Genomic DNA, 22309 nt, shown 5'->3' on the forward strand with positions numbered 1-22309 from the left:
TGTGCAAAATCACAAACACCAAGTGTGCATACCTGGATACACTGCGAAGGCTGGCACGGTCTAATTGGTTGTCTGATGGCCTAATTTGCCTCCATTTACTCAATAATTGCAACCCCCTCTATTTTGGGAGAGCCTTGAACAGAAATTGGCCCTGGCATTTCTAACACAACGGCCCATTCCTTTCCTTGACGCTCCCACACCGGCCCCAACACAGGCCCAATTCTTTCCATGAGGCTCTCATTATTAGCCTAAACCAAATTTTGAGCTACAAACCCAAGTTAGACATGCCCTCTTGGGCTAAAAATGGACCAGCCCATTTGGCATTTGCTTGAAATGCCAAATGGCCAGTCCGCCCCTGCCCTTGAAACTGGTGCAAAATGCCTAAATAGATGGGGGTCTGTTCGGAACAGTCTTCCCTGTCTTCCCTTAACTTTATACCCACAGAACATATAATGTTTACAGAGTATGGAAACGAACTTCCACCCATATTATCCTCAAACGACAAACGTATCATGCGGGTTAGATAAACTCACTTTGACAGCAAAGCATGTTTCTCTTGATTCTCTGAGGGCACATACACCCACACACATTGCAGTTATGCTCATGCAGACAAATGGCCCATAAACAGCAAAGCTCAAGTCTCAATGCTGATAAAAAAAAACACCTGACACCACACCTTGAACATGACAGAAAAAAATAATAATTAAGATCAGGTCCCGGTTTCCCAAAAGCATCTTAAGGCTAAGTTCATCATTAGAACCTTCGAAGGAGCATCGCTAAATCTCAGATCTGTTTCCTAAAACCGTCGTTATTAACATTGTACTTGAAAACGCTCGTAATCTAATGCCTACATCAGACTACTTGTAGATCAGCTCTACGTCATTTGATGCTTTTTTGGCCTCCTATTAATGCGTGGATCATCCATTTTGTATGGTATGTTACGAATTACAATTCGTATGATATTTTACAATTTAGCGAAATCTACGATATGTTACAACATTTCTAAACATATGAAATGTTACAAATTCTAACATGTTGTGGCTAACATTTGCTAACACACTAAGTAGCAGTAAGTAGTTGCCCAGGATGAGATTTGAACACACAACCTTTAGATTCCTAGACATTTGTATTATATGCCTGCCCGTCTGTCTGTCCAGCCATCCAGAGTCAGCCTAACCAACCACTGTCTTTTTGTTTTTACCTTAGGTAACCTTATATCTTATGTAACCATACCAAACATAACATCATGCTAATTTGGGTGTCCCGGATTGACGTTTACTATGTTACATCTAGTCTATGAGACCAGTCTGGAATGATGCATCGTTTAAACACTAGTAAACCTAAATTCAATCACTATCAGGAAACCTGGCCCAGGAATGTTAACCATAACTTCCATTGCTGTTTCGTCCATTGCGCAACATCCATATCTTGGTTTCAGAATTCCCGCCAATTGATCATATTTAAAAAAGTCACACGTGTGTTGTAAAGTCTGTGTTCTTACTCTTATTCATTCTGGGCTCGGTTTCCTGTTAGAGATGGAACCTATAACTGTGGGGCGGCAGGTAGCTTAGTGGTTAGATCTTTGGGCCAGTAATCGAAAGGTTGCTAGATTGAATCCTCGAGCTGACAAGGTAAAAATCTGTCGTTCTGCCCCTGAATAAAGCAGTCCACTGTTCCTAGGCTGTCACTGTAAATAATCATTTGTTTCTTAATTGACTTTAAAAATAAAGCAATGATCCGTCGTATACTCCACACACAGAGATGCATACAAAACTCTCCCTCGCCCTCCATTTGGCAAATCTGACCATAATTCCATCCTCCTGATTCCTGCATACAAGCAAAAATTAAAGCAGGAAGCACTAGATCAATAAAAAAGTGGTCAGATGAAGCAGATGCTAAGCTACAGGACTGTTTTGCTAGCACAGACTGGAATATGTTCCGGGATTCCTCCAATGGCATTGAGGAGTACACCACATCTGTCATTGGCTTCATCAATAAGTGCATCGATGACGTCGTCCCCACCGTGACTGTACGTACATACCCCAACCAGAAACCATGGATTACAGGCAGCACCCACACTGAGCTAAAGGCTAGAGCTGCTGCTTTCAAGGGGCGGGACTCTAACCCGGAAGCTTATAAAAAAATCGTGCTATGCCCTCCGACGAACCATCAAACAGGCAAAGCGTTAATACAGGACTAAGATTGAGTCGTACTAGACCGGCTCTGACGCTCGTTGGATATGGCAGGACACCGGATACTTCCGGCGCCGACAGAGATGGCCGCCTCGCTTCGCGTTCCTAGGAAACTATGCAGTTTTTTGTTTTTTTACGTGTTATTTCTTACATTAGTACCCCAGGTCATCTTAGGTTTCATTACATACAGTCGAGAAGAACTACTGAATATAAGATCAGCGTCAACTCACCATCAGTACGACCAAGAATATGTTTTCCGCGACGCGGATCCTGTGTTCTGCCTTACAAACAGGACAACGGAATGGATCGCATGCAGCGACCCAAGAAAACGACTCCGAAAAAGAGGGAAACGTAGCGGTCTTCTGGTCAGACTCCGGACAAGGGCACATCGCGCACCACTCCCCAGCATTCTTCTTGCCAATGTCCAGTCTCTTGACAACAAGGTTGATGAAATCCGAGCAAGGGTAGCATTCCAGAGGGACATCAGAGACTGCAATGTTCTCTGCTTCACGGAAACATGGCTTACTGGGAAGACGCTATCCGATGCGGTGCAGCCAACGGGTTTCTCCACGCATCGCGCCGACAGAAACAAACATCTTTCTGGTAAGAAGAGCGGCGGGGGCGTATGCCTCATGACTAACGAGACATGGTGTGATGAAGGAAACATACAGGAACTCAAATCCTTCTGTTCACCTGATTTAGAATTCCTCACAATCAAATGTAGACCGCATTATCTTCCAAGAGAATTCTCTTCGATTATAATCACAGCCGTATATATCCCCCCCAAGCAGACACATCGATGGCTCTGAACGAACTTTATTTAACTCTTTGCAAACTGGAAACCATTTATCCGGAGGCTGCATTCATTGTAGCTGGGGATTTTAACAAAGCTAATCTGAAAACAAGACTCCCTAAATTTTATCAGCATATCGATTGCGCAACCAGGGGTGGTAAAACCTTGGATCATTGTTACTCTAACTTCCGCGACGCATATAAGGCCCTGCCCCGCCCCCTTTCGGAAAAGCTGACCACGACTCCATTTTGTTGATCCCTGCCTACAGGCAGAAACTTAAACAAGAGGCTCCCACGCTGAGGTCTGTCCAACGCTGGTCAGACCAAGCTGACTCCACACTCCAAGACTGCTTCCATCACGTGGACTGGGACATGTTTCGTATTGCGTCAGATGAAAATATTGACGAATACGCTGATTCGGTGTGCGAGTTCATTAGAACGTGCGTCGAAGATGTCGTTCCCATAGCAACGATAAAAACATTCCCAAACCAGAAACCGTGGATTGATGGCAGCATTCGCGTGAAACTGAAAGCGCGAACCACTGCTTTTAATCAGGGCAAGGTGTCTGGTAACATGTCCGAATATAAACAATGCAGCTATTCCCTCCGCAAGGCTATTAAACAAGCTAAGCGTCAGTACAGAGACAAAGTGGAATCTCAATTCAATGGCTCAGACACAAGAGGCATGTGGCAGGGTCTACAGTCAATCACGGACTACAAGAAGAAACCCAGCCCAGTCACGGACCAGGATGTCTTGCTCCCAGGCAGACTAAATAACTTTTTTGCCCGCTTTGAGGACAATACAGTGCCACTGACATGGCCTGCAACGAAAACATGCGGTCTCTCCTTCACTGCAGCTGAGGTGAGTAAGACATTTAAACGTGTTAACCCTCGCAAGGCTGCAGGCCCAGACGGCATCCACAGCCGCGCCCTAAGAGCATGCGCAGACCAGCTGGCCGGTGTGTTTACGGACATATTCAATCAATCCCTATACCAGTCTGCTGTTCCCACATGCTTCAAGAGGGCCACCATTGTTCCTGTTCCCAAGAAAGCTAAGGTAACTGAGCTAAACGACTACCGCCCCGTAGCACTCACTTCCGTCATCATGAAGTGCTTTGAGAGACTAGTCAAGGACCATATCACCTCCACCCTACCTGACACCCTAGACCCACTCCAATTTGCTTACCGCCCAAATAGGTCCACAGACGATGCAATCTCAACCACACTGCACACTGCCCTAACCCACCTGGACAAGAGGAATACCTATGTGAGAATGCTGTTCATCGACTACAGCTCGGCATTCAACACCATAGTACCCTCCAAGCTCGTCATCAAGCTCGAGACCCTGGGTCTCGACCCCGCCCTGTGCAACTGGGTACTGGACTTCCTGACGGGCCGCCCCCAGGTGGTGAGGGTAGGCAACAACATCTCCTCCCGCTGATCCTCAACACGGGGGCCCCACAAGGGTGCGTTCTGAGCCCTCTCCTGTACTCCCTGTTCACCCACGACTGCGTGGCCACGCACGCCTCCAACTCAATCATCAAGTTTGCGGACGACACAACAGTGGTAGGCTTGATTACCAACAACGACGAGACGGCCTACAGGGAGGAGGTGAGGGCCCTCGGAGTGTGGTGTCAGGAAAATAACCTCACACTCAACGTCAACAAAACTAAGGAGATGATTGTGGACTTCAGGAAACAGCAGAGGGAACACCCCCCTATCCACATCGATGGAACAGTAGTGGAGAGGGTAGCAAGCTTTAAGTTCCTCGGCATACACATCACAGACAAACTGAATTGGTCCACTCACACTGACAGCGTCGTGAAGAAGGCGCAGCAGCGCCTCTTCAACCTCAGGAGGCTGAAGAAATTCGGCTTGTCACCAAAAGCACTCACAAACTTCTACAGATGCACAATCGAGAGCATCCTGGCGGGCTGTATCACCGCCTGGTACGGCAACTGCTCCGCCCTCAACCGTAAGGCTCTCCAGAGGGTAGTGAGGTCTGCACAACGCATCACCGGGGGCAAACTACCTGCCCTCCAGGACACCTACACCACCCGATGTTACAGGAAGGCCATAAAGATCATCAAGGACATCAACCACCCGAACCACTGCCTGTTCACCCCGCTATCATCCAGAAGGCGAGGTCAGTACAGGTGCATCAAAGCTGGGACTGAGAGACTGAAAAACAGCTTCTATCTCAAGGCTATCAGACTGTTAAACAGCCACCATTGAGTGGCTGCTGCCTACACACTGTCATTGACACTGACCCAACTCCAGCCACTTTAATAATGGGAATTGATGGGAAATGATGTAAATATATCACTAGCCACTTTAAACAATGCTACCTTATATAATGTTACTTACCCTACATTATTCATCTCATATGCATACGTATATACTGTACTCTACATCATCGACTGCATCCTTATGTAATACATGTATCACTAGCCACTTTAACTATGCCACTTTGTTTACTTTGTCTACATACTCATCTCATATGTATATACTGTACTCGATACCATCTACTGTTTGCTGCTCTGTACCATCACTCACTCATATATCCTTATGTACATATTCTTTATCCCCTTACACTGTGTATAAGACAGTAGTTTTAGAATTGTTAGTTAGATTACTTGTTGGTTATCACTGCATTGTCGGAACTAGAAGCACTAGCATTTCGCTACACTCGCATTAACATATGCTAACCATGTGTATGTGACAAATAAAATTTGATTTGATTTGATTTTGACCTGCAAACCATTACAGACTACGAAGGGAAGCACAGCCGGGAGCTGCACAGTGACATGAGCCTACCGGATGAGCTAAACTATTTCTATGCTCGCTTCGAGGCAAATAACACTGAAACATGCATGAGAGCACCAGCTGTACTGGAAGACTGTGTGATCACGCTCTCCGCAGCCGATGTGTGTAAGCTCTTTAGACAGGTCAATATTCACAAGGCCACAGGGCCAGACGGATTACCATGACGTGTACTGCGAGCATGCGCTGACCAACTTGCAAATGTCTTCACTGACATTTTCAACCTCTCCCTGGCCAAGTCTGTAATACCAACATGTTTTAAGCAGACCACCATAGTGTCTGTGCCCATGAACACTAAGGTAACCTGCCTAACCTAGCCATGAAGTGCTTTGAAAGGCTGGTCATGGCTCACATCAACACCATCATCCCAGAAGCCATAGACAAACTCCAATTTGCATACCGCCCCAACAGATCCACAGATGATGCAGTCTCTATTGCACTCAACACTGCCCTTTCACACCTGGACAAAAGGAGCACCTATGTGAGAATGCTATTCATTGACTACAGATCAGCGTTCAACACCATAGTGCCCTCAATGCTCATCATAAGCTAAGGACCCCGGTACTAAACACCTCCCTTTACAACTGGATCCTGGACTTCCTGACGGGCCGCCCCCCAGGTGGTAAGGGTAGGTAACAACACATCCACCACGCTGATCCTCAACACAGGGGCCCCTCAGGGGTGGGTGCTCAGCATCTTCCTGTACTCCCTGTTCACTCATGACTGCACGGCCAGGCACGACTCCAACACCATCATTAAAATTGCAGATGACACAACAGTAGTAGGCCTGATCACTGACAACAACGAGACAGACCTGGCCATTTGATGCCAGGACAACAACCTCTCCCTCAATGTGATCAAGACAAAGGAGATGATTTTGGACTACAGGCAAAAGAGGACCGAGCACGCCCCCATTCTCATTGACGGGGCTGCTGTGGAGCAGGTTGAGAGCTTCAAGTTCCTTGGTGTCCACATCACCAACAAACTAACATGATCCAAGCACACCATGACAGTCGTGAAGTGGGCATGACAAAACCTATTCCCCTCAGGAGACTGAAAAGATTTGGCATGGGTCCTCAGATCCTCAAAAGGTTCTACAGCTGCATCATCGAGAGTATCCTGACTGGTTGCATCACTGCCTGGTATGGCAACTGCTCGGCCTCCGAAACGCAAGACTCTACAGAGGGTAGTGCGAACGGCCCAGAACATCACTGGGGCCAAGCTTCCTGCCATCCAAGACCTCTATACCAGGCGGTGTCAGAGGAAGGCCCTGAAAATTGTCAAAGACTGCAGTCACCCTAGTCATAGACTGTTTTCTCTGCTACCACACGGCAAGCGGTACCGGAGCGCCAAGTCTAGGTCCAAGAGGCTTCTAAACAGCTTCTACCCCCAAGCCATAAGACTCCTGAACATCTAGTCAAATGGCTACCCAGACTATTTGCATCGCTCCTCCCCCCTCCCCTCTCCACACCACTGCCACTCTCTGTTGTCATCTATGCATAGTCACTTTAATTAACTCTACCTACATGTACATACTACCTCAACTATCTGGTGCCCCCACACATTGACTCCGTACCGGCACCCCCTTGTATATATATTGTTATTTTTTACTGCTGTTCTTTAATTACGATGTTACTTTTCTCTTATTCTTATCCATATTTTTTTAAACTGCGCTGTTGGTTAGGGGCTTGTAAGTAAGCGTTTCACCGTAAGGTCTACTACGGCTGTTATATTCAGCGCATGTGACTTTTGATTTTATTTGAACTGGAATGAGATAAACTTTATATGATCTTTCACCCTCTCTACTCTGATAGACATGAGCCAGCGTTGCACTCAATCATTTATTTACTCGCCAGAAGGGTTTTGAAGGAACTGCAGCACCCCTGATCAATTTAAATACATCTTCAGAAATAAATGAAATAATTCAGAATAGTCTACTACACCACAAGAAGGCCTATTATTTAGCCTCAGAGGATCAACAGATTTTTTTAAAAATAGCCTAGTTGTGGATTGATGCCCAGTAAAAAGAGGGAGTCAGGGTAGTCCTCATATTGCAGCCAAAAATATGTGTCTCAACACACCTAGGCCTAGGCTATTTATGGATTCAAGACAAGGTTGTTTTTATTGATCTCAGATTCCCAGTTTGTCAGTGTCAAAGTAGCCTGCCATTTCGATCATTTGTTCAGTATTAAAAAAGATTCTGCCAAAGTCTCCAGTCATGTAAAATGAAGTAGAATTGCATGAAATGCGTTTATACAAGGCACACACACACACACTTTTTGTTCCGGCACCTCTCGATTTACAAATTAAGCACTGAGGTTAGGGATAAGGGGTTAGGGTTAGGGGAAGGGTTAGCTAAAAGGTTTAAGTTTAGGATTAGGTGAAGGGTTAGCAAGTAGGGTAAGCTAACATGCTAAATACCTCAAAAGTAGTTAGTATTTTCTAATTAGCTCAAATTTTACATGATGAGATTCAAACTCACAACCTTTGGGTTGCTAGATGTTCGTGTTACATGCCCATCCCTACCAACCACCATCCTTTTGTTTTTCCCTTAAGTAACCATCTGTCTTATGTTACCATACCCTATGTAACACATCATACTACATTGAGTGTCTTGGATTTACGTACAGAATAATACGAAATGCTCTGGGACCAGGTTGGGTAGGTCTATCGATTGCACATACATGAACGTGATGTCAATATTTAGCCTAATTAAGATTATTAGGCTATCTCAAGTTTTATTTTAAAAATGTAGGCCTATCCATGCTTTGCTTGTTTATAATATTGCTAACTTTTTAGGCTATTTATATATTTATTTAACTAGGCAATTCAGTTAAGAACAAATTCTTAACTGAATTGCCCTGTTCCAAATTCGGGCCCTGTTCCTTTCGTAATCTGACTGTTGTGGTTTGAAGGTCATTTTAAAGGTGGTTGGGTGGTTCTCTGTAAGGAGTAAGGACTGGATGGAGACAGATAGCTGTTATCCACCAATATTTTCAGAAGTAGCCTATTGATTGCCGTTTTCTTTTGCAGTCCCCTGACTGGAAAAAGGATGGTTGATAACACCAAATCTCGCAAGTTGAAGACAGACAACCTGCTGCGAGTGGATGACCATGATTTCACCATGAGACCAGCCTTTGCAGGTAAGGACATGGTTCTAAACATCTTGTTGACTGATTTAACAAAAGTAGAATCCAGAGCCCTCTAAACCCGGGAAAGGGGCCCTGATATCACTGTTCAGATCAGGGGTGAAAAACTGTTCCTTGAGGGCCGCAGTGTATGTCTGTTTCCATGTGTGTACTTCTTGTGACCTCTCTGGGCAACCAATGAATGTCTCTGAAAACCCAGCAAGATTGTGGCCCTTGGGGACTGGAGTGGTGCTACTCTGGTTGAGATCTTGAACGGCATTGAAGCATATCCAGCAGAGAACGTACATCTGTGTGAAAAAGTAGTCTCATATCAATACACACAGGAGCTAGTGAAATATGACACTTTGAGAATGAATTCCTCTGTAGTAGCAATCCATTCGGTATCCACACCTGGTTTGACATGTTTGCCAAAGTGTAAGGCAGGTATAAGGAGGAGCTTTTGAAATGCATGAAATGGGATGCTGCATATTTCCCTGGTGAATAATGTACTGTATGTAGTGTTACTGAACTTGAGTGGCAGCTCAGACACGAAGAATTTCAAATAGGGGATCCTACATAAAACCCTTCAGTGTATCTGTAAATGGACACGCAGACACAGCCTCGTGTCCCAGAATAGAGAGCTTTGGGAGATTCAAATTGTCTGTCTTATACAAACATTATGAAAAGTTGACTTGTGTAAGCCTGTGAAAACTGTCTGTATTAATTTGGGTGGGAGATGTATAGCGGTGGCTAGGTTTTCTTCCCTAGCTTCAAACGGAAGCAGTCGCACAAGTGAAAGCCTCTTACGCAGCCGCTCCCCGCTCACTGGAGGAATGTTATCTGTGTGACATTGTGGCGTGCCAGCATGAGGTCTCTTTCCAAAACACAATCAGAGAAATCCCACTGGGAAGGAGCAACTGCATTGTCCCATTGCACACAATGAACAGCTTTGTGTGGCATCATTTTCACAGAGAGATAAAAGTTAATTGTTTGTTTAGAATTAGGGCTGTGCGAATGTCGTTTTTTTTCTTCCAGAGACAACAAGTATGTGAGGTTTTGCATTATGCATACAGTGCTCTGCCGGTGGGAAGGCCTTTATGGGGATAAGGCTGTAAATATCCCCAGTATGAATGTTAGAGCTGTTCCCATGTGTTTCAGGTTAAGACTGTAGGGAACCCCTGCTGCTCAATTACCATTTAAACTTTTATAAATAGCAGAGAAAAGGAGATTCACTTTTATTTCCATGCCAGTTGTCTGCACAAAACTACCATGAATATTCCATTCTGTGGATCCTTGGAGGTTTGGTTTCTGACTGGTTTCTGTTTGAAAATCCACCGTCTAAACAACGTTCGGATACGGAGACATGGAGATTTGCTGTTGCAGTGAATGTCACATTTGTCACACAGTACAGCAAGTTCAAATGTCCCGGGTTTACCGATAAACGTAAGTATAAAAACAAAGTATTTGAATCATCTCCCATTGGGTAGAAAACACCATCCGAGGCGTGTAAAGACCTGTCCATGGCTTTAATTTGACGTTCTAGCTTTACGATCTTACAGCAAGTAGTGAGGGTATACATTTACATACCGGTCCCCTGTGGGAATCAAACCCACAACCCTAGCGTTGCAAGCACCATGCTCGACCAACTGAGCCACATGGGACTACCATTTAATCAAATTTGCGTTACAGAGATAGCTTGTCCCCCCCCCCCCCACACACACAATTTTATTCCTATGATTTCGAAGAACATCCGCCAAAGCCATTCCATCTTTGGGATTTCTTTCAGGAGTGAACAGTGGTGTCTAATGCATAGGCTAGCCTTAATCTGGCTAGTGCTACCAATAGTTGATTTACAATTGCTAAATGGGGAGCACTCCAGTGTCATTATGTGAAATAGATGAAAGGGCTTCCCCCCCCCATTCAGCATTCATTTCATGTCTATTTAAGGTCTTATGACAGATTTGGTGATCTTTCCTGATCTGCTGGTATTTTACGGGAAGGTTACATCATTTTGCTGTGCAGAGATTCGGATAGCTAGCGGTTGTCCTGTGTATGAGAAAATAGACTGATGAAATGCTGCTGATCAACTGATTTGCCATGGGGGGAGTTCTGTGTCTTTGAAGTCTTTATGCTGGCTGAGGAATAGCTTCCTCTGTCATGTTGACTTCTAACAGAGACATTCTTGATGACTCAATGAATCCGCACAGAACATAGATTTTTCTACTTGTGTGCTCCACTGACAACTGTTTACCAGACCATACTAAGGACCCACTCTATGAAGAGACCGAGTAGTTCAGACAATTTCAGATGACATTCTCGATCACACAGAGCTGTGATCTGATCAGTTAATGATACATTGCATGGCTCTGATTGAACATTTCAGATTTGCATCATCAGCATATGTTTTAAGAGAGCTTTAGTAATCAAGCAACTGCTAGGGGGAACAGGGAAACTGATATGAATTTAAGTTGGAGGTCAAACGCACTGTGAAAAGGTCAAACACACAATGCTCCGTCCTCTGGACATGACCCCATAACGACCCATAATGATTGTTCTCAGCAGTGGTCTTTTTACAAGATCACATCTCCCACAGCCTCTACAAAATAACCAGTGGCTCCGCAATGGCAGGAGGAGCAGATGGAGAGAGCACATGTAATCACTATGAATGAAAGATAAAACATGTCTTAAATAACAGCCCAATCCCCCGCTAGCATGATCTATTACAGGGGTAGAGGCTGTGGGAGGCCTTTCTCCCAGCAGCTGGCAGCATTGTCCGCACAGGTGCTGGGAGGGGAGCTAGTGCCTGGGTCCCAGTTTAGGATCTGATGGATGGCATATGGTGTGAGCGAGGGATGACAGCGCACCCAGCTGGCACAAGGCGAGGAGTTAATATCCTCTCTTCCAGGCAACAGGCGAGGGGAGGCTGAGTGAAAGGAGGCTTTAGTTACTAGCGATTACATGAGGGTTCAGAGGCTGGTACTACAGCAGCTAGCGCAGATTATAAACTGGGTGGCTCGAGCCCTGAATGCTGATTGGCTGATAGCCGTGGTATATCAGACCGTATACCACGGGTATGACAAAACATTTATTTTTACTGCTCTAATTACGTTGGTAACCAGTTTATAATAGCAATAAGGCACCTCTGGATTTGTGGTATGTGGCCAATGTACCACGGCTAAGGGCTGTGTCCAGGCACTCCGCGATGTGTCGTGCCCAAGCACAGCCCTTAACCGTGGTATATTGGTCATATACCACACCCCTTGGGCCTTGCTAAATTAGACAATGGCAGGCGATCAGGACATTACCCACAATGCATAACACACAAATATGTATTATGCATTACTTGCGCTTCTTATGTGAACCTTTAACATGGGATGGATGAAACTGTGTGCCATATAATTGCATATAGAACTGATTCATAGAATGTATGTGCTGTGAAAATAAACATGACCTTATATGGAGTTATTTGGATTCAATATCCTCGCAAATCCTAAAATCTAACCCAAATCTATCACTCATGACTCATCCACTTCAATCAAATGAATACTTCAACACGAGTGTGTGGCATTGCCCTCAATACTGAAACGAAAGGGTTTTTAAAAAATGAGCTGAAGATATCTGTAGCTGTAATACCGTGTAATACCAAATCTTTCTGGGATTGTGGTAGTGATAAAAGGAAACTACTAGACATAACAAGGAAGAAGTATGGAGAAAATATCAGCGCCTCTATACTGGCGCATGGAAATCCAAGTTAAGACGTCGTCTCAGACAGAGAATCTTTTTTTTAAATCGACACTAGTGCAGTAGAATACTGCTGCACAGTTTTCACATTTTGTGGTGTTTGTCTGAAATGTTGACACGTTCAATGTATTTTTCTACTGATCTACACAGCCTACTTCACAGGGTAACAATTGAAAGTGTCAACATTTCAGACTCAACACAAGAACATTTGACAACTGTGCAGGGGTTCACATACCTTTTTTTTTTACTGCACTGTATATCTACCAAGAGAAAGTAGAATTGTTCTGTTTCACACTAGCTTACCCTAAATCATGTTATGTGATTATGGCCACTCTCAAGGGGAAACTGTCTTTCCACCTGAAACTGAATCCTTGACTCAGAAATATAATAATAAGAAGGAAAATAATCTCGTTCTTGTGACTGTTGTTTTGCAGGCCCTGCTGTCCCTGTAGGGGTGGATGTTCAGGTGGAGAGTTTGGACAGTATATCAGAGGTGGACATGGTAAGTGAATTGATAATCATACAAACATGAAAACTTGTAACATTTCAATGAAGTCAACTTTAACCGTTATTATTACAGATCAGTGGAACATTTGAAGAGGTCTTTGTGATACGGCGTTTAAATTCTACAACTGCTGAACGCAATGGGTAGGGATGCTAGCCATTCCTATAACAAATAAAGAGACACCCGTCAGTGTTAAATAAAAGTATTTTATAGTCGGTAACATCAATGATTGCGCAGCCCACCACTTCCATTGAACCAAAGAAAATGAACGTATCCTTCACAATCTGCTAATAAGTAAATACGACTGTGAAGCTGTTTTGGGAGGAGGGGGAAACACTGTTTTGGGAGGGAGGGGAGCACTGTTTTGGAGCTGATGAACTCAAATGAATTATATTGGTCATGCTTCTTAATCTCGTATTCTCAGATAATCCAAATAATAGGAGCACAGTGCTAAAAACAATGTTTTGTCTTCAAAATGACCTTGCAAATGACCATGCACATGTTCCACCACAGTAATATAATTACATGGGCCCGCTGTCCTAAGCTATAAATTGGAGCCAAACTGCCATCCTGATGTCCTGTAAGCCTCTATGTGAGCATTTCAATGTTTGTATATAATTGTATTAAAATAGACTGGGCAAATTATTGCTTTCAGACTATGACTGTCCTTAATGCCAGACTGATGGAGGACAAAGGTTCAGTCATCCGTATCAACCATTTTAATATCATTATGCAATGTTACAGTGGACTAATATTTGTTGAATGTGTCCAAATGTGATGTTATACACACGTTGTATGTAACGACAAAGGTACTGATTACTTCATTGGTGCCATTATTTCAAGTTGTATTATTACTGATCTAATACATAGTGTAATGCTGTGAAGTGAATGGAAAAGGGGAGGATCTGCTGTGGTGGATGCAGTGGCGTAGTCGGCATGAAATAGACCCTTTTGCCTTTTGCAACATATACAGATCAAGAGGCAGAAAGGAAGGGAAAGGATATGTGTGACCAATGCAACCTCTAACCCAGAGCTGTCATGACTGTATGTGTCTCATCATCACTAATGTCAACTCTGACTGCCCTCTCTGGACATAATATGTTCCCTGCTCATACTAGGGACATACACTGAGTGTACAAAACATTAGGAAAACCTGCTCTTTCTTTGACAGACTGACCAGGTGCCAGGTGCCAGGAACACTGGTTGGATGGAGGAGGAGGGGAGGAGACAGGTTAAAGATGGATGTTTATGCCTTTAGACAATTGAGACATGGATTGTGTATGTGTGCCATTCAGAGGGTGAATGGGCAAGACAAAAGATATAAGTGCCTTTGAACTGGGTACGGTAGTAGGTGCCAGGAACACTGGTTGGAGTGTGTCAAGAACTGCAATTCTGCTTTTCCCTTGTGTATCAAGAATGGTCCACCACCCAAAGGACATCCAGCCAAATTAACACAACTGTGGGAATCACTGAAGTCAACATGGGCCAGCATCCCTGTCGGAACACTTTCCATGTCCCAAGGAATTGAGGCTGTTCTCAGGGCAAATGTTGAGCGCAAACTTGAACGTTGTGTAAATTCTGTGCAACGTCCAGCGCGCGTTTACTGTGAACACTGAGACTGTACCCACTTTAAGTTAGTTTTAACAGTGGCTATATAGGCTACTGTGGCTATTTGATCATAATGTAGGCCTACCAGGTCCTCCCGGGTGGCGCAGTGGTCTAAGGCGCTTCATTGCCGTGCTAGCTGTGCCACCAGAGACTGGGTTCGATCCCAGGCTCTGTCGCAGCCAGCCGCGACCGGGAGGTCCATGGGGCGACGCACAATTGTCATATTGTCATACCATTATTACAGAGAAACAGAAATATTGTGCTACCCTCTGCCTATTGGCTACTTAGCTTATTCAAGCCTGTCTCAAAATACACACTGCCCCTTTAAGACAACAAAAAAGCTCTTTACCCGACTCGCTTTTCAAAGATATCTAGAAATGTACATGTTTTGTGCTCTTGGCTACATGCAGCTCTGGCTTTGATCTCAAAACAAGCGCATCTACTCACGACTGCTCATGCTGTAAGCACAATCCAGTTCAAAGTAATTGGCACAGATCCATATACAGTGCATTTGGAAAGTATTCCGACCCTTTGACTTTTTCCACATTTTGTTATTTTATAAAGCCTTATTCAAAAATTGATAAAATTGTTTCTACACACAATACATCATAATGACAAAGTAAAAACAGGTTTAGACATTTTAGCAAATGTATTAAAAATAAAAACTGAAATATCGTATTTATATAAGTATTCAGAGCCTTTACTCAGTACTTTGTTGAAGCACCTATGGCAGCGATTACAGCCTTGAGTCTTCTTGGGTAAGACGCTACACCTGTATTTGGGGAGTTTCTCCCATTCTTCTCTTCAGATCATCTCAAGCTCTGTCAGGTTGGATGGGGAGCATCGCTGAAAAGCTATTTTCAGGTCTCTCCAGAGATGTTCGACTGGGTTCAAGTCCGGGCTCTGCCTGGGCCACTCAAGAACATTCAGAGACTTGTCCCGAAGTCACAGCTGCGTTGTCTTGGCTGTGTGCTTAGGGTCGTTGTCCTGTTGGAAGGTGAGGTCCTGAGCGCTCAGGACCTTTCATCAAGGATCTCTCTGTACTTTGCTTCGTTCATCTAGTCTCCCAGTCCCTGCTGCTGAAAAACATCCCTGCAGTATGATGCTGCCACCACCAGCCTTCACCAAAGGGATGGTGCCAGGTTTCCTCCACATGTGACGCTTGACATTCAGGGCAAAGAGTTCAATCTTGGTTTCATCAGACTCATGGTCAGAGCCCTTTAGGTGCCTTTTGGCAAACTCCACGCAGGCTGTCGTGGCTTTTACTGAGGAGTGGCTTCCGTCTGGCCACTCTACCATAAAGGCCTAATTGGTGGTGCTGCACAGATGGTTGTCCTTCTTGAAGGTTCTCCCATCTCCACAGAGGAACTATGGAATTGGAATCAATGTAATTTACCACAGGTGGACTCCAATCAAGTTGTAGAAACATCTCAAGGATGATCAGTGGATACATGGTGCACCTGAGCTCAATTTCGGTGTCATATCAAAGGGTCTGAAAAATGTAGAATAAGGTTTTAACATAACAAAATCTGGAAAAAGTCAAGGGGCCTGAATACTTTCCAAATGCACTGTATCGTGTCTGTGACTATCATTAAATGTGAAGACTGTTATTTTATCAAATTCATTCTCTATGTGTAATTATTATTATGTGATTAAACTAATAATGTAAACTTTAATTAATTTGGAAGTCGGGGCACCATGGGAAAATGTTTATAGAGTCTATTTCCCGAATCGACTCTTCAGATATTTTCACATCTTATCAATCAGTCTTCTATTTATGAATTATTAATTGTTACCTCATTAGTCTAATTCCAAACATTGTACAATTCTTAGTTATCTGCACGAACCCTGGTTTCCATAATGAATCAGCTATAAACAAATTGTCTTAATTATTTATTTACTAACTAACTAAATAATCACACAGCATTACATTTCAAACAAACAGTAGATAATGATTACTAACAATGATAGAAAAGTTCCTAGTGGGCTAAGCCGATATGACAGCATGTTAGTCAACGGAAAGGGGTGGGGACTGAGAAAGAGCGGGAAAGACTAAATGGACACAGTCCATAATTCTATTCATTGAAATGCTAATCCTTTGCACATGAACGGCCACTCATTAGAGAACAACTGCAATGTTTATATATTTACGCCTGTATGTCGTTGTTGTCTTCTCTGTTGAAATCCTTGATTGTCCTGTAGGGTTCATCAGAGTCTCTGGTTAACTTTCCTAGAAGTCACAATGTCTTTCGTGGTTGTAGGTAGTTAGACTGGATACTTCAGAGTAACATTCAGAAATATTCTCATAGAATAGTGGATTCGGCGGTTGTCGGTATTCTCATTCTAGGTTTACGTCATTTCTAGCTGCAGACAAGTAATTTGTGTCGTCTAGAATTTCTCCCTTATTATTAGTGATCGATAGTCTCAGAGTTGAACAATTTCCAGTCGTGTTTGCCAACTACCTGCGGTCTGGTTTAATGGCCTATAGAGTTGTAGCCATTCCAATGTGGGGACGACGTTCTCTGACTACAAAGCATTACATGGGCTTGCTCCTACCTATCTCTCTGATTTGGTCCTGCCGTACATACCTACACGTACGCTACGGTACTTACTGGGGCTCTCTCATGCCGTCCCTGGAAGGGGTGCGTCACCTGAGTGGGTTGATTCACTGATGTGGTCATCCTGTCTGGGTTGGCGCCCCCCCTTGGGTTGTGTCATGGCGGAGATCCTTGTGGGCTATACTCAGCCTTGTCTCAGGATGGTAAGCTGGTGGTTGAAGATATCCCTCTAGTGGTGTGGAGGCTGTGCTTTGGCAAAGTGGGTGAGGTTATATCCTTCCTGTTTGGCCCTGTCCGGGGGTGTCCTCGGATGGGGCCACAGTGTCTCCTGACCCCTCCTGTCTCAGCCTCCAGTATTTATGCTGCAGTAGTTTATGTGTCGGGGGGCTAGGGTCAGTTTGTTATATCTGGAGTACTTCTCCTGTCCTATTCGGTGTCCTGCGTGAATCTAAGTGTGCGTTCTCTAATTCTCTCCTTCTCTCTCTCGGAGGACCTGAGCCCTAGGACCATGCCCCAGGACTACCTGACATGATGACTCCTTGCTGTCCCCAGTCCACCTGGCCGTGCTGCTGCTCCAGTTTCAACTGTTCTGCCTTATTATTATTCGACCATGCTGGTCATTTGTGAACATTTGAACATCTTGGCCATGTTCTGTTATAATCTCCACCCGGCACAGCCAGAAGAGGACTGGCCACCCCACATGTGCTCTCTCTAATTCTCTCTTTCTCTCTTTCTTTCTCTCTCTCGGAGGACCTGAGCCCTAGGACCATGCCCCAGGACTACCTGACATGATGACTCCTTGCTGTCCCCAGTCCACCTGGCCGTGCTGCTGCTCCAGTTTCAACTGTTCTGCCTTATTATTATTCGACCATGCTGGTCATTTATGAACATTTGGCCATGTTCTGTTATAATCTCCACCCGGCACAGCCAGAAGAGGACTTGTTCCTCTCTAGGTTTCTTCCTAGGTTTTGGCCTTTCTAGGGAGTTTTTCCTAGCCACCGTGCTTCTACACCTGCATTGCTTGCTGTTTGGGGTTTTAGGCTGGGTTTCTGTACAGCACTTTGAGATATCAGCTGATGTACGAAGGGCTATATAAATAAATTTGATTTGATTTGACGTATCCTTTGGTAGAGTTCAAGTTTAAACCACTTCACACACTAGCATCACCCGGCATTTTTTTTGTCACAGAAATTCAACCATTTGCAACCTTAGCTTACACCGTGGTTTGTGTGGTCTGGTGTGAATTGCGCCACAAGTGGGTTTTATATATTTCAGAGAAAAGGGCGGTTCATGACGCTGACGTAATGTCTATGCTCACGTGGGCGTGGCCATTGATTTAGTTAACTTTATATGAAAAACCCATGCTCTCATTTTGAAGGTTAACATCACATTACATCTTTTCACAAATAGTTTCATGTAGTTTCATCACATACGTTTCACAATATTTAGATGTAAACCTGATAGCTGGAAAATGTACACTTTAACATCTAAAAAAACGAATACATTCTAAAAGATTTAACAAGAGCAAGGTATTGTGTTTCATTTGAAAACAGCATAACAGTTTGTAAAAGCAGAATATTCAGGTCATCCCACACCCTAACCAAGTAGCTTGGATGAATAAGGTGCCCAGAGTAAACTGCCTGCTACTCAGGCCCAGAAGCTAAGATATGCATATTATTAGTAGATTTGGATGGAAAACACTCTGACGTTTCTAAAACTGTTTGAATGATGTCTGTGAGTACTCATATGGCAGGCAAAAACCTGAGAAGAAATCCAACCAGGAAGTGGGAAATCTGAGATTTGTAGTTTTTCAACTTTTTTATTTATTTATTGATTCTATTTAACCAGGCAAGTCAGTTAAGAACAAATTCTTATTTACAATGACGGCTTGGGAACAGTGGGTTAACTGCCTGTTCAGGGGCAGAACGACAGATTTGTACCTTGTCAGCTCGGGGGTTTGAACTTGCAACCTTCCGGTTACTAGTCCAACTCTGTAACCACAAGGCTACTCTGCCGCCTATCCAAGATAGATTTGGTCCGATTGCACTTCCTAAGGCTTCCACTAGATGTCAACAGTCTTTAGAATCTTGTTTAAGGCTTCTACTGTGAAGGAGGAGAGAATGAGAGCTGTTTCAACCTGTGAGAGGTAGCTGCGTTCCATTGCATTTCTCCTGTCTCAGCCTCCAGTATTTATGCTGAAGTAGTTTATGTGTCGGGGGGCTAGGGTCAGTTTGTTATATCTGGAGTACTTCTCCTGTCCTATTCGGTGTCCTGTGTGAATCTAAGTGTGCGTTCTCTAATTCTCTCCTTCTCTCTCTCGGAGGACCTGAGCCCTAGGACCATGCCCCAGGACTACCTGACATGATGACTCCTTGCTGTCCCCAGTCCACCTGGCCATGCTGCTGCTCCAGTTTCAACTGGCCTGGGCCCTAGGACCATGTCCCAGGACTACCTGACATGATGACTCCTTGCTGTCCCCAGTCCACCTGGCCATGCTGCTGCTCCAGTTTCAACTGTTCTGCCTTACTATTATTCGACCATGCTGGTCATTTATGAACATTTGAACATCTTGGCCACGTTCTGTTATAATCTCCACCCGGCACAGCCAGAAGAGGACTGGCCACCCCACATATGCTCTCTCTAATTCTCTCTTTCTTTCTCTCTCTCGGAGGACCTGAGCCCTAGGACCATGCCCCAGGACTACCTGACATGATGACTCCTTGCTGTCCCCAGTCCACCTGGCCGTGCTGCTGCTCCAGTTTCAACTGTTCTGCCTTATTATTATTCGACCATGCTGGTCATTTGTGAACATTTGAACATCTTGGCCATGTTCTGTTATAATCTCCACCCGGCACAGCCAGAAGAGGACTGGCCACCCCACATGTGCTCTCTCTAATTCTCTCTTTCTCTCTTTCTTTCTCTCTCTCTGAGGACCTGAGCCCTAGGACCATGCCCCAGGACTACCTGACATGATGACTCCTTGCTGTCCCCAGTCCACCTGGCCATGCTGCTGCTCCAGTTTCAACTGGCCTGGGCCCTAGGACCATGTCCCAGGACTACCTGACATGATGACTCCTTGCTGTCCCCAGTCCACCTGGCCATGCTGCTGCTCCAGTTTCAACTGTTCTGCCTTACTATTATTCGACCATGCTGGTCATTTATGAACATTTGAACATCTTGGCCATGTTCTGTTATAATCTCTACCCGGCACAGCCAGAAGAGGACTGGCCACCCCACATAGCCTGGTTCCTCTCTAGTTTTCTTCCTATGTTTTGGCCTTTCTAGGGAGTTTTTCCTAGCCACCGTGCTTTTACACCTACATTGCTTGCTGTTTGGGGTTTTATCCTGGGTTTCTGTACAGCACTTTGAGATATCAGCTGATGTACGAAGGGCTATATAAATCAATTTGATTTGATTTGATTTAAAGACAAAGGAATTCTCCGGTTGAAACATTATTGAAGATTTATGTTAAAAACATCATAAAGATTGATTCTATACATCGTTTGACATGTTTCTATGAACTGTAACGGAACTTTGTATCTGGACCTAGTGTTCCCGCCTCATGAATTTGGATTTGTGAACTAAACGTGTGAACAAAAAGGAGGTATTTGGACATAAATTATGGACTTTATCGAACAAAACAAACATTTATTGTGGAACTGAGATTCCTGGGAGTGCATTCTGATGAAGATCATCAAAGGTAAGTGAATATTTATAATGCTATTTCTGACTTCTGTTGATTCCACAACATGAACATGGCGGGTATCTGTATGGCTTGTTTTTGTGTCTGAGCACTGTACACAGATTATTGCACGGTGTGCTTTTTCTATTAAAAATAATGAAATCTGACACAGCGGTTGCATTAAGAAGTATAAACAGTGGGGCAAAAAAGTATTTAGTCAGCCACCAATTGTGCAAGTTCTCCCACTTAAAAAGATGAGAGAGGCCTGTAATTTTCATCATAGGTACACTTCAACTATGACAGACAAAATGAGAAAAACAAATCCAGAAAATCACATTGTAGGATTTTTAATGAATTTATTTGCAAATTATGGTGGAAAATAAGTATTTGGTCAATAACAAAAGTTTATCTCAATACTTTGTTATATACCCTTTGTTGGTAATGACAGAGGTCAAACGTTTTCTGTAAGTCTTCACAATGTTTTCACACACTGTTGCTGGTATTTTGGCCCATTCCTCCATGCAGATCTCCTCTAGAGCAGTGATGTTTTGGGCCTGTTGCTGGGCAACACAGACTTTCAACTCCCTCCAAAGATTTTTATGGGGTTGAGATCTGTTGAGATCTGGAGACTGGCTAGGCCACTCCAGGACCTTGAAATGCTTCTTACGAAGCCACTCCTTCGTTGCCCGGGCGGTGTGTTTGGGATCATTTTCATGCTGAAAGACCCAGCCACGTTTCATCTTCAATGCCCTTGCTGATGGAAGGAGGTTTTCACTCAAAATCTCACGATACATGGCCCCATTCATTCTTTCCTTTACACAGAACAGTTGTCCTGGTCCCTTTGCAGAAAAACATCCCCAAAGCATGATGTTTCCACCCCCATGCTTCACAGTAGGTATGGTGTTCTTTGGATGCAACTCAGCATTCTTTGTCCTCCAAACACGACGAGTTGAGTTTTTACCAAAAAGTTATATTTTGGTTTCATCTGACCATATGACATTCTCCCAATCTTCTTCTGGATCATCCAAATGCTCTCTAGCAAACTTCAGACGGGCCTGGACATGTACTGGCTTAAGCAGGGGGACATGTCTGGCACTGCAGGATTTGAGTCCCTGGCGGCGTAGTGTGTTACTGATGGTAGGCTTTGTTACATTGGTCCCAGCTCTCTGCAGGTCATTCACTCGGTCCCCCTGTGTGTTTCTGGGATTTTTGCTCACCGTTCTTGTGATCATTTTGACCCCACGAGGTGAGATCTTGCGTGGAGCCCCAGATCGAGGGAGA

The 22309-nt window shown here is 44.2% G+C and overlaps 1 protein-coding gene across 1 annotated transcript in view; it reads left to right on the top strand.

Moving 5' to 3' along the window:
- Positions 1-22309, top strand: part of LOC115139589 (gamma-aminobutyric acid receptor subunit rho-2-like) — a 44839-nt gene that overhangs the window by 6165 nt on the left and 16365 nt on the right. The window contains exons 2-3 of the mRNA XM_029677146.2: positions 8840-8949; positions 13110-13177. Of these exons, the coding sequence (XP_029533006.1) occupies positions 8840-8949; positions 13110-13177 (178 nt within the window). The remainder of the gene's footprint in view (positions 1-8839; positions 8950-13109; positions 13178-22309) is intronic.

This window comes from Oncorhynchus nerka, linkage group LG13 (assembly GCF_034236695.1).
Source record: "Oncorhynchus nerka isolate Pitt River linkage group LG13, Oner_Uvic_2.0, whole genome shotgun sequence".
Lineage (NCBI taxonomy): Eukaryota > Metazoa > Chordata > Actinopteri > Salmoniformes > Salmonidae > Oncorhynchus > Oncorhynchus nerka.